At 60.7% G+C, this 13,172-nt stretch overlaps 1 protein-coding gene across 2 annotated transcripts in view; it reads left to right on the plus strand.

The window, feature by feature from the left end:
• The first annotated feature begins 6,421 nt into the window (after nt 1–6,421).
• KCNIP2 (potassium voltage-gated channel interacting protein 2) overlaps nt 6,422–13,172 on the plus strand; it is a 45,985-nt gene continuing 39,234 nt past the window's right edge. The window contains exon 1 of one of the 2 annotated variants that reach the window (XM_055790341.1): nt 6,422–6,973. In XM_055790341.1, the coding sequence (XP_055646316.1) occupies nt 6,901–6,973 (73 nt within the window). In that variant the 5' untranslated portion in view covers nt 6,422–6,900. The remainder of the gene's footprint in view (nt 6,974–13,172) is intronic. The other variant, XM_055790329.1, reaches the window with a different exon arrangement.

Below are 13,172 nucleotides of genomic sequence, written 5' to 3' on the forward strand. Positions count from 1 at the left end.
GCTCTCCATCTTGGTGTCAGCACCGATGCCTGGTGGATATTTATTCTCATCTCCTGTTTTCTGGGCTCTGTTTTCTTGTGTGGTACTTGCTGGGATAAGCAGGGTTGTACTGGACAGAAGTTTGTCCCTGTGGAGGTGATGGGGGGAGGGGGGTTGGCAGATGAGCCGTTGCAGTAACCTGAAAGGAAAGGGGTAAAGCCCAGCTTTGGGAGCTGCAGACATTCAGAGGGGCCTGGATAAGATGTACTCTTTCCCTAATGGAAGCTAATTAATGCCTTTGTTGGATGCTGTCAGGGGGAGGGCAGACAGAAACGTAAATGCTAAATGGAAGTCTGGGCCAGGAGGCTGGAGAAGGGCTGTTGCAAGGCCTGTGGGACCTCACCTTCCCTGGGGCTGCAGGGAGTCCTTTGTTCTGGTCAGAGCCCTGGTTCTCCTCACTGCGGCATGGTGTGGGCAAGCTCAGGAGACACTGATCTCAAGCAGAGGGGTGACCCCAAATAAATGGGGCAGGTAGCACACTTGGGAGAGCACCCCAGAATGCTTGCCTCTCTCCTGTTGTCTTTTTAAAGCATCTTTAGGCCACCCTTGGCAAGTGCTCAGGCGTGCAGACCTCAGATTTGACCCAGAGTGGCTGTTACCTCTCAGGGTTGTGACTGATGGCAAAGGGAGATGCTCGGGACAGGGGTCCCCCCAGCCTCTGCCCTTGCAGCTGCCCGCACATTACTTAGGACCAGCAGCTTGCGCACAGACGAGCCCCTGCCTCTCCTTGCCAGAATGGGGCTCCCCTATAGCCCCCATCATCTCGTTGCATCCCTGAGGGCCAGGACAAGTGTAGGGTCCTGGCCCCTGTGGGAGCAGCTGCTGTGGCTCCATGGTGTGCTCCCTGCTGCGAGAGCGCAGGCTGGGCCATGCTGGCCTCTGGTCCCCAGTGCTGTCCCTCCAGGGCTAATTGAATCATGTGGCTGGAAATTGAATCCAATTGAATAGATTAAATGAGCTGGGCTCGCCCGCTCGCTGCAGCGCAGCTCAGAGCCTTGTCAGGCTGCTGCCAGAGGCTGGGAGCTCCCAGGAGTCCTGTGGGGGCATGAAGGGGCTGGGGGGGCTGCAGGGAGGTGGAGACCCGCTGGGCTGGGCTGGTTCTCCGGCTCTGCTTTGATAGATGAACCCTCAAATATTTTCCAGTGAGGTGCAGCCTGGCCGGTCCGAGGGCCCACAGGTCACTCTGCTACAGGCACGCATCGGTTGGATTTTGCTTGTTTCCTCACTGAAGCCATTAATGACTAATTAGCTGGAGCTCCCCTGCTCCGTGGTTCAGCCAAGGCCCTTCTGGCAGCATACAGGGGCAAGGATGCTGTGGCTGTGCCCTGCTCGGCAGCTCTGAGCTTGCTGCTCTCCCAGCCTACAGCAAGTGATGCTCCAGCAGCACCAGCCAGGCACCCCAGTCCCCATGCCCTGCTTTTGACCCCTCTGCTGTGGCTGTTACCCGGCCAGTGGGATGGGATGTGTGAGAGAGAGCAGTGAGCGGAGACGCGTCGCAGCAGACATCCCCTCCCGCAGAGGGAGAGGGGCACAGGGCTCTGCCCTGGCAGAGCAGGAAGATGCGAGTCCACAGCACGGACAGGGATGCACACCTGCGCGCCTGTTTTCATAGCAAGCCTGAGCTGCTGAAAGGGCCCCTGGGGTGGCATCCAGTGTGGTGTAAGTGAAGGTTGGAAATGGTATCTGGTTCCTCTTTAAACAAAAGCTGAGCACACAAACACAAGGCATACACAGGCACTGAGCACACAAAGACAAGATGCTTTATAATGCTGGGAGGGCATGTGGGACTCGGATTACCTCCCGAGTCCAGGAATGCTCCAGTCCAGTCTCTGCTCTCTGAAACAAGTGTTTTTCTTCACACAGATTTTGCATCTGTTTTGCAGAAGTGGCAGAGAAACAGGGTGGGCACAGAGCCCCCCACAGCCTGCCTAGCAGTGGGGCTGTGCCGGGGAGTCCCTCCTTGCTGGAGGCGCTGGCAGAGGCCGGTGACCGGCTTTTGAGGATGCAGTGTGAAACAACGATGTCCTTTCTCCCTCCTGCATGCCCAGATTTCTCCCACCTGCTGGTTTGCATTTGACAAAGGAGGTTCCCTTTCTCCTGCGGCATTCCTGCTCGAAAGGCTGGCCCAGCAGCTTGCAGGCATCTGTTCCTTCTCTAGCTTTGCAAGATTTTCAGCAGCTGAAATTCCCCCCAGATCTGAATCTCACAAGTGGCTTCCACCTACCCGTGTGTCTCTGCAGGGTGGATTGACAGAGATGGGAGCAGTCCTCCCCTGCATGATCCCCTGCTGGGGGATCCTCCCCAGGACCTGCTGATCTGCTGTAGCTGCTCCCCCAGTCCTCAGGACCCCAGACTTATCTAGGTCTTGTGCCATCCGGGTCCGTTTCCTCTGTGGATGTCGTAAATATTGTGGTTTATTCCTGAGTGAGGCCATTTGCCCTGCCTGGAGCCCCCCACCCCAGCCACTTGCATGGCCACAAGCATCACTCCTCCAGGCTGGGGGCTGTGTGGGCCTGTGAGGGCAACAGCCCCCAGGGCCAAACTGCTCATCTCCATCTACGGCTGCTGTTTGCTGGCACTTTTGCAAGGGGTGAAGTTGGCTTCAGGAGCTCTTGTTTCTGCCCTCTGCTCCTGGCACCAGACCCTGGGTGCCACGGCTCGTGTCCCAGCCCGGGAGCTGCCAGGGGGCAGAGCTGTCTCTCGCTGCCGAGTGTAAATCCGAGCCCAGAGGCACCCGGTGGCCGCAGCCAAAATAAGATTAATGGCATCTGCTGAGAGCACATCCCAAGGACTGCTATTGATGACCGTGGCTTTAAAATACTGTTAACAGTGGATAAAGCACCGTGATTTAGAGCGCTCAGCAATTACATCTCTGTTCGAAATTTCCTAAAGATAGGATCAGACTCCCGAGTCCTGCTCTCTGCTTTTCTGATAGAGTTAATAAGAATGGAGATATGCAATTAGACAACGTGCAGGCTGGTAGGGCAGATCGATGCCTTGTGGTTACCTAATGAAGTGTTAAATTGCATCTTTCCCTCTCCCTGTCCCCCTATAACGACCACAGCGGGCTGTTTGCAGAGGGCTTGCAGTGCTGGTGCCTGGCGGAGAGCTCTCTGCACCCCTCTACCCCAGCCTGGTGGGGTGTAGACCCAGCACTCCTGCCTCCTTTCCAGGCTCTTCTTCCTTCTGTGGATCAAGCAGTTTGGGATTGTCTTGGGCTTTGTGTCAAGCCTGAGATTTTCAGCAGGGCTCCGTGAGGACACATGCGTCAGCAGCAGCTGAGAGGAAGCTGCTACCCCCAGAGCCGTGGGGGTCCCAGCGGGGAGCTGGAGGCATGGATGAGCCAAAAGGATCGGCCTCATATTGCAGGGTGGATGTCCTGGAGAGGAACAGGGGTGGTTGCAGGTGGTCTCATCTCGGTCCAGCTAGGGTCTGGACGAGCCTGATGGCAGCCTGACGCAGCCCTGCCTGCTGCAAGGCTCTGCATCCAGCGCTCTGGGCAACACTGGAGCATCGCCAAACTTGTCCCCTTCCCCAGTCACTCCTGACAAGGCTGTGCTGGCCACACGCTGACCTGGAAACAAACAAGCCCCTCGACAGTGTGACCCCGTGCACACCTCTCAGCCTCTCTCGTCCTGGCTCAGAGCTGTCCCTGGCTGCAGCTCCGCTGCCTGGGGAGCAGTGTTAATCCTGTGCAGATGTCCTTTATCGAAGCGCTGCTGCTGCTGACAAGGTGACAGATGGGCCACTTAGGGAACGTGCCTTGTGCCCCGGCTGATGTGAATGGGTGATTTCCATCACGGCAAGGGTGGATGGGTGGTCCCGGGGACACCCTGCCTCCGAGAGACACACAGCCCAGCCCTCATGCCCCCAGTTCACCTCTACCCCTGCATCTCCCACCTGTCCCCCTGCTCTCCATCCTCATCCCACCCTGCTGCTGGCTGTGCCAAGCCCTGGGGGTGGTTTACATGGCCCTGTTTCCCCTGTGGCTCTCTGCTGTTCTCCCAGAGATGAGCTCGGGGACCAGGGTGCTTCCACAGGACCCCTGCCCACCCCAGCAGGCTGGATCCTGACACCTGCCTGTCCTCCACACTTCCCTGGCCCTGGGCATTGGGGTATGGGCGTCATGGTGAGCTGTGCCCCAGTTGCTGTGTAGCAAGTTACCCCTTGTAACTGGGACCTGGGCTCGCAGGAGCTGCCAGAGCTCTTCCCATCCTCTGGAAACAGTTAATTCAGCATTGCCTGCGGCAGTGCAGACCACCAGCTCTGCCTGCAGACAGCTCCTGCCTGCCCCAACCTGCTGATTGCTTTTGGGGTGGACGTGGCCAGCAGCAGCAGGGCTGTGTAAGGCACAAAAGTCTTGATTAAAGCCTTGGATGCTGCTTAGGTGATTTTCCTCAGCCTGGCTCAGCCTTTCTGCATCTGCCACACGTCCCAGGGAGACGTGCCACAAAGGATGCTCTCTGCACTCTGGTGTGACTTTGCCACCATACCAGTCCCTGACCAGACGTGTTTACTGAGGCATCCCTGCGCCCAGTGTACCCACAGCAGGACCCCTGCCTGGGTCTGGATGGGTGGGCAAGGGCTTGACCTGTTCCTGCAGCAGAAGCTGCTCCCAACGCAGCATCCTGCAGACCCCCAGCCCCCAATGCCCGGGAGAACATTTAGGGGAGGACATTGCATTTTTTTGTGAGCAGAGAAAGGCTCTAAGGCTGTGAAGCCTGGCAGGATGCCCATCCCTCGTGTCTGCGAAGAAAAGGAGCTGTGACCAGTGAGCAAGCAAGCTGTGTCCCCTGTTTTCTACACTGTGGGGAGGGGAGTGGGCTGTGTCAGCCCAGCCCTGGGGCTGCCCCATCCTACCCTGTGGTACCCACCAAATTGCTCAACTTTCCCCCCTCTCCCCAGCCTGGCAAAGCATCTCTCACTTGCCTGCAGGAACAGGAGCACTTAGCTGGGATAAAAATAGCCATGTTTGCCTCCCAATGGACTGGGGATGGCAGAAGGTGAAAACTTCCCTGTGCAGCTCTGCTGGGCCTGCCATGTCTGCAGCGGGATGGACCTGCAGGATGCTGGAGATGGAGTGGGTGAGCCTGAGCACGACTCATGCAGCCCTCCCGACCGAGGCTGTTTTCCTGGGACACTGCTGGTCTCCAGGGGCTGCCAAGAGGATGTGGCTGAGGATGTGATGGAGAGGATAGAAGAGGCAGGATGGGGAGGGCAAGGAGCAGCAGGATGGACAAGCCCAGCAGTGCGAGGGGTCTGTGGGCTGGCTGGGCTCCAGCTCTGCTTGTCAGGCTAAGTGGAGAGGGCATCACCAGGGCTGTCCTGGGAGTTTCTCTCCAGCTGGTCAGTGCAAACAGGCTCTGCGGCGGTGGCTGGGCCACACAGAGGGCTGGGGGAATGTGTTTAGTTCTCTGAGCATTTCTCCACTGCATTTTCCTCACTAAATGGTTCTTATTTTTAGATCCAGGCAGTTGCTAAGCATCGCTGCCTCACTAAGGCGGCTTCTTTCATGGCTTGACACCAAAGCACGCTGACAACACGCTGCCTCGTGAGTGCGGCCCTCCCTCCTCGCTGCTCTGGATTCCCTTTCTGTCCTGCAGCTCCCGTGGGCCAAGAGGATCAGGCTGGGTGCAGGGATTGGGACGGGGTGCTTTGCCTCCTCCCATAGCCCCTACTCCCCTCTGTCTCTCTGTACAGACCAGAGGATGAAAGGAGGAGAGGTGGGAAACGCTGGGAACTGGGCACCCTCCAAGATGTGCCCAGGACCCCTGTCATGGTGCAAAAAGGCAATGCATGGGCAGAAGCATGACAAAAGCCCTGACTTTGCCTGTGGCAGGGACTCTCCGGCACAGTCCGCATCCCCCAGGATGGCATCGGGCACAGATGGCAGCAAATAACGGGGGGCAGCAGTGAGACCTGCAGCCCCCAGTGCCAGATGTACCAGAGGGGCTCTGAGCTCCTCTCTTGGCAGCATCGTGCCCCTTGAAGCCTCCCCAAGCTGTGCTGCTGCTTTACCCTTTCCCTGGAGTGGCAGGAGATGGGGGGAAAAAATCCTACTAAAGGCTCCAACCCTGCATGGGAAACCCGTGTTTGGGGTGGGGGGTGGCAGGGGGCGTCCTGCTCCTGTGCTTGGCTGCAAGCGGACAGACCTGGGCCACCCTCCCCACACCTCCGCTGCATCTTTGGGCCGTTACACGTCCCCTCCTTCTCTGACTGATTTCCCACCCAGCTTCTCCCCTGAGCGGGGGATGCAGGGCCGGGTCCCCCTTCCCCTGTAGCTCCTGGGGGTCCCAGGGCGCAGCCCGGCGTAGGCTCCGTCGTGCAGGGCTTGGGAGACCTTCGCTCCCCTGCAGCAGGGCGGAGGCTGCGCTCCCCCCGCCCCGTGCCTGCTCCATCCCCGTCCCCTCCGCCGTCCCCGCGCGGTCCTCGACCCCCGGGGCTCTCCCAAACCGCCGGAGACCCCACCCGGGGCAGCCCGAGCCAGCTCCCTCCCTGCCCCTTCCCCGGAGCCCCCTGCCCCGCCGTGCCTCAGTTTCCCCGCGGCGGCGCGGCGCAGGGCGGCGGGGCCGGGCCGGCGGCTCCCGGGAGGAGGCGGGGAAGGACGGAAGGGAGGGGGCGGCCGTGCCCAGCCCCGGCGGCGGCGGCGGCGGGGAACGGGGCGGCTGCGCGCTCCTGCTGCCGTGCCGAGCCGTGCCGAGCCGAGCCGAGCTCCCGGCACCGCCGGCCCCTTCCTGCTGCCGCGGTGGGCGCCGCGGGCGGCGGGGCGGGGGGAGGCGGCGGGCGCGGGGCCCCCCCTGCCCGGCGGCGGAGCCCGTGCGCCCCGTCGCGGTCCCCCCCGCCGCTCGGCGGGGCGGGAAGATGCGGAGCAAGGGCAGGAAGGAGAGCCTGTCCGACTCCCGCGACCTGGACGGCTCCTACGACCAGCTCACGGGTGAGTGCCGCCCGCCGGGGAAGGTGCAGCAGCCGCTCGGGACCAGGGCGCGGGGGCGGCCCCGGGCACCCCGACCCAGCCCCGGGCACCCCGGGCACCCCGGCCCGCCCGCTTCCAGCCCCGGCTGAGCCCCGGCCCCCTGCCCCCTGCCCGTCCCGCTTCGCCGCACGCCTTGCCCGGGGAGGGGGGGCCGCGACCCCGGCGCTGGAGCAGGGGGACAGGCCCGGGCCCGGGGGGGGGAGTGCTCCGCTGGGCGGTTGGGGTTGGTCCCAGTCAGGCGGAGGTTGCCCTGGGGCAGGTTTGCAGGGAACGGGACCTGCCAGGGGTTAGGATGCTTGAATGGCTTTTGGCGGCCCCCAAGCGCACCCTCCCTCACTGCTGCTCCCAGGCCCCTCGGGACACCAGGATTTGGCGCTGGACTCTCTCTGCCATGTCTTGGACCCCCCACTGCACCCTGGGGTGGCATGGCAGCTCTGTGGCAGCAGGTTCCCTGGGGAACGGAGAGGCTCACGCCACTCGGCAAACCCCAGCGGCATCACAGAGCCTGGTGTCTTCTCCACTAGTCACCTGGTGTCCCCTAGAGCATCTCCGGAGATGCTTTGCTCCTGGGATGGGGTGGCTGTGGAGACAGGGTGGCCAAAAATGACCCATCTTGACCCTGTTGCATCCCCTCCATCTTTTGCCCCAGCGGGGGACTGCCTGGCATCCCACATCCCACCACGTCTGTCCATCCATCCATCACACCTCATCCCCCACTGCCCGATAGCAAAGCAGCTGGGCCGGAGCTGGCGACACCCCTCCTTCCCCACGTGCTTTCCACAGATCAGGCCAAATCCTGTCCCCTTTCAGAGCCTCTGTGTGTCGCATCAGCTGTGAAATGGGGCAGCAATTCCCGCCTGCCTCCCGGGACCCATGACGGAGCCGAACCTGTCCATAGCCGGTGGGGTTGGGTGCCCTCGTGCCGCAGGCGCTGGGGTGCGTGCACAGGCGGCTCCCCTGAGTCCCGGTGGTGCTTTTCCTGCCACAGCCTGGAGCAGATTTCAGGCTTGGCTCTGGAGTTGTGAGGAGGTGGTGGTAGCAGGGCAGGACCCCTGCTCTGCTTTCCCCAGCAGCCCCACGCATGGGAGACGCGGCTTGTTGCCTGGCCAAACGTGCTGCAGCAAAGATATTTTTGAGCTGTGTAGGAACTTGGAACCCACACAAAACTTTTGGTTTCTCCGGTAACTTTAAAATGTCCATATGGATTTAAATCAAACTGAAGTTAAAAATAAATTCCAGTCTCTCAGAGGCTGAGACCTTTTATGCCTGGGCTTACCTGCGAGCCACGTGTGCAGCAGGAACCTGGGCAGAGGGGAGCTGTGCAGCTGTGCCAGCCCCTGCCCGCAGGGATGGGCCTGCTGGGAAGCCCCTGGGGAGTAAGGCTGGAAATATCTGCCCCATTTCCCAGTGTGGGAAACAGAGGCCCCAGGAGGGCACGTAACTCATCTGCCATCACTGTCAGGTCAGTGACCTGCCAGGGCAGAGCTGGTGGCAGCGCCAGGGAGCAGAGGCAGCTGGTGCCGGTGGCACCAATTTCCCCCATATTGGCTGAATACGCTGAAGCCGTCTCTCCCTGTGGAGGGAAAGTTGTTTTTCTCCCAGAAAGAGTGTGGAAGTGATGCAGGCAGGAGGAGAGGGGATGCAGCCTTAGCTGCAGGGAGGGTTTAATAGCTCAAGCCCCTGCCTGCTAACCTGGCCTGGGCTCTCCTGGTCCCCTGAGGATGCAGTGAGGATCTGGGATGCCTGTGGGACCATAGCAAAGCCCCAGGATGGAGCTGGCAGTGCCAGCATGGGTTTAGTCTCTCCCTGCAGTTGGGAGGGTCCCTGCCAGCACCCACTGTTTGGTGCTCAGCCCTGCTTGTGAACAAACATGAGCAGTTTGGGGTGTTCCTGCAGCCTTGGGGACCCCCATCCATCAGGATCTATCAGGGTCTGGGGGACACCTGCCATGCTCACTGTTAACTGAGAGAGATGATTTGACATCAGGCGATACGACAGCCCCATGGCAGCTCCAGTGACTGCTGGTGTGCACGGAGACAGCCGTCAGTCCCGCTGCCTCCCCACCACTCCCCCAAAATGGGTGGGGGTGTTGAGATCCCATTCATGCATGCCCAGAGAAGGGCAATACCCCCTTCCAAAAGAAGGAGAGATGCTAAGGGCAAGCAGGACACCCAGTCATGTGCAGGGTAGAAACCCCACACACCTTCCCTGGTGGCGCGCTGATTTTGAAATTTAAAGAGCTGTTGAAAATGGGGGTGTGCGATAGCCCCCCCTCCCCACAGCTTGGCACCCCCAGCCCCTGGCCAGACCACCTGTGAGCTGTGTGGGCGCGTGAATGAAAAGAAAGCTGCCCCTGTGTGTGCGGTGGGGAGAGCAGGCACCGGCTCCGCAGGCTGGGGAACGTGGTCCGGCTGTGCTGGGGCAAGCCAGGATGGACCCTGCCGGCACCTGGCCCTGCTGCAGTGGAGTGGGACAAGAGCAGGCACTGCCGTGCCCACCTCTGAGCCTGGGGCTGGCTGCGCACCTGGGTGTTAAGGAGAGAAATGTTTAGGTTACGCCACTAGGAGATTAAATCGGTCCATTTCTGGGGTATTTAGATGACGCTAGCGAGAAATAAAAGCCATCCATAAATTTCATTATTCTTCCAGCCCTCTAATGACATGAGCAATTAGTGTACAAGCAGAGCCCAGAGCCAGTGTTTCGGGACTGCTCTGGACATGGCCCTCCATGTGGAAGAAATGGGAGCCCGGTGCCGCTTTGCCCCGAGGAGCGCAGGTACCACGTCCCCAGCCAGAACCCCGGTAGTGCGAGAGGCGAGGGGGGCTCGGAGTTGGCTTTCCCTCCTGCCCGCTGCTCCCAGGGGTGTGTGGGCAGTGGGGCCGCCCCAGCCCCAGCTGGGGAGCAGAGGTGGGTGGCCTGGGGCCCCATCTCACCCCGTGGGACAAGCCCATCCCAGCCATACTGCATCCTGTGAGTGGGGTGGCATGTGCCAGCACGGGGTCTGGATCTGGGCTGTTTGGCATGGGTCAAACCCCCTAGCTGCGTTTTAGAAGGATAAGGGATTTACCTCCAGGGCTGTTGGTTCCCTAAAAGGGGTTAGGAGGCTTGCTTTAAAGCCCTGCTTTTTCACTCCTGCTTTCTGCCTCCTGTTCTCGTGTTGTGGGGTCTCGAGCAACCACTTTGCTGCACCCCAAAGGCAGCCACAGTGTTTGCAGTGGGTGAGCAATTGCTACACAGACCATCTGCAGAGCTTTGGGATCTTCCTGCCTCCTGAGGCGCGCATGGCTGATGGATGGGGACTCCCTAAGTCAGCACTTTTAGCAGCCCACCCAGTGAGATGAAACCTGTAGGTACCAGCTTAGTGGCAGCACAGCATCTGGCTGAGCTCAGAGTGTTTCAGAGGCATCTCTCCTGGTGACAGTAAGAAACTGAGAGATGGAGCTGAGCTGTCCCACACAGACATGTGAAAGGGAGGGTGGCTCAGTGGGGTTGCCAGGAGGACAGTGGGAGCTGGGGACCAGTCCCTGCCATGGGGTAAAGCCAAAGAGCCATGCCCCAGCGATGCATCTGCTGCAGGCAAGTCCCAGGTGATGGGCAGATCTAGGGCTGCGCCAAGGGCTTGTTCTGCTGCCAGTAAACACAGCGGCTCCATCGTGGTTGCTCACAGCCTGCGATCAGCTGGACAGGAGGAAAATCTCCACGAGCTTGCCATAGTGTAGGACTTCCACCTGCAAGGGGGATAATTTACTTCCCAGGGTGTGGAGGGGGTGTCAGTGCTGGCCTGTCCCAAATATCAGTGTGTGCAGGAGGAAGCACTGGGGTCTGCAGCTGGAGGATGGAGTGATGGGGCTGGTGGGGTGGGAGCAGGGGTGGGAGGCACGCAGGGGCCTGTGGGGGGCCCAGCTGCAAGCGTTGGTGGCAGGTTGTGTGTTGTGCCTGTGGCTGCGTGCTGGGGGGGGATCTGCGGGAGGGGGACTGTGGTGGGGACTGTGCCCAAGACCGTGGCAGGACCTCACCCATGCCCAGAAAAAAGCTTCCTCGAGCAGCACAGGAACGCCCCTGGGTGCACGGCCCTGCCCATGGCGGTCTGGCAGGGCCAGCTGCCTGCACCCCTGTGGCCAGCAGCATGCATGGGTTGTCCCCTCCTCCTACAAGCAGCCCCCAGGAGGGGTGACACACACTGATGTCCTTCCCCGGGGGAGTCCAGGCCCGTGGGAACCAAGCATGCTGCCTGTCCCCCTGCTCCCCCGCTAGCCTACCTCCTCCATGCTGCTGCTGCTGCCCCACACGACCCTCCTCCACTTGCTGCTTCTGCTCCCAGTGCCTGCAGTCCGGCGGTGAGGCTGGGCTGGAAGCCGGGCTGACCCTCAAGCCACGTCCCCAAGGTCCCCAGGAGGCCCCTGGTCAGGGCGGGGTACGGTAGGGAAAGGGCTGCTACTCATGTGCTGGGGCTGGGGGGCTCCCGTGGGGTCCTCTCTATGCCAAAGTGCCCTGCCCTTGACAGATGCTGCACCTTCCCAGGGTGATGGGAGTGTCGCCTGACTGCCTCGTCTCTGTCTGCTGTTTCCCTCCCTCTGGCATCTGTACCCCTCTGCCTCTTCCTTCTTTGCTGTCCTGGCTTGTCTGCAGCCCTGCGATGCCGACGAAATCCCCTCTCACCGGGTGTTGTGGCCTCTCCTGACCAGAAGCTGAGATTCTGGGGGTCCCTGCTGGAGGGGGTGCTGCTCCAAGCCTATGCCAGGGCAGAGCCGCACATGGGGCAAGACCCCATCAGCAGCTGGTGCTGCTGGGTACCACTGCCCCTGGGCAGGTTGGATTTTGCAGGTGGAGAGGCTGGAGGTGAGGTTTTGGCAGCCACTGCTGCATCCCCTCAGGCAGAGGCAGGTCGGAGCCCACAGGGAATTGGTGGCCCAGGATTAATTGACAGGAAGTTTGTGGGTTTGGTCGGGCGGTTAACAGCTGATTTCTGCAGATGCCGATGCATAATTCATGGCTGTCGCAACTTCAGCCAAGGTGCACGGCTCCTGCTGCACACGGCTGGTGATGCGCGGCAGGGAGGGCTTTGCTCTTTTGCCATCTCTGCGTCCGGGCATGGAGAGTTTTTCCCTGCGACTGGCTGTGATGCAGCTGGTTAAGGTGTCTGGACGTGGTGGTGCTGCTTTCCTGCTGTGTGCTGTGCTGGGACCAGTTGCCCCCAGAGCTTTGGGAGCTGGGACAGGAGGTCCATACATCCCGTGTGGAGCTGAGCCTCATGCCCTTTCCTTGCAGCCAGGGCATCAGGGGGTTGCGCCAGCCCCAAAGGACAGGAGAGACCCCATTAGCAGAGCTGCCCTCCCCCTCTTTCACTGGCTCTGCTCATTAGTGGTGTTTTCATTAGGAGAAGTGGTTTGGTTTTGTTTAAGCCAAATTGCTGTGCTTGGGAGATGATAAATCCATCTGCCGGCAAATCGCTCTCCTGCCACCGGGATAGATCCCAGCCCTGGGCTTTAATCGTGCTGCGGATGAATGAACTTCTAGTGAAATGAATCTCCCTGCTGCGACCCGCCGAGGGGGCTGAGACAGGTGGGCTGCCTCCCTGATGCCACAGTGAGGGGCTCTGGCTTGTGGTGGGGTATCAGACTCCTCCCTTAAGGGGTTGTGGAGTGCCAGGGGTGGTTATTGCCAGGCAAGTGAACTGCAGGGACTGGTATAAGCGACTTCTCTGGGAGCAAAGCGGGAGAAGAGCCCCTGTCCATGGGGCAGGGGCTGCGGGTGGGCGCAGGGGTCCTGTTCAACCCACTGTCTGTGCCAGGATGCTCTACCAGCAGCCGGGGCCGGGTGGGTGCCATACTGTGGGGGTGAGTGGCAGGACAGTGCATGGGACAGGATGCAGGGGGTGGAGTGGTCCTGCTCTTGGTCATACCAGTGGCTTCGCAAAGGCTGTGTGGCATCAGGGCTGTGCTGGATGGGGGGCTCTCACTGGGGTCCTCCCATACCCGAGCTGCTGTGGCTCTGGCTGCTTCTGGCTTTTAAGTAAATTTGTGTTCCGCTTCAAAGGAAAATGGGTGGTGCAGCCCCCTGGCACTGGTGTGAGTTATTCAGGAAACAGAGCCCAGTGGGAGAGGTCCTGGGTGCAGGATGGGTGCCACGTTCAACAGGAGTTGATGGGGATGGGGGCGAG

The sequence above is a fragment of the Falco peregrinus genome, chromosome 1, assembly GCF_023634155.1.
Source record: "Falco peregrinus isolate bFalPer1 chromosome 1, bFalPer1.pri, whole genome shotgun sequence".
In the NCBI taxonomy this organism is placed as follows: domain Eukaryota; kingdom Metazoa; phylum Chordata; class Aves; order Falconiformes; family Falconidae; genus Falco; species Falco peregrinus.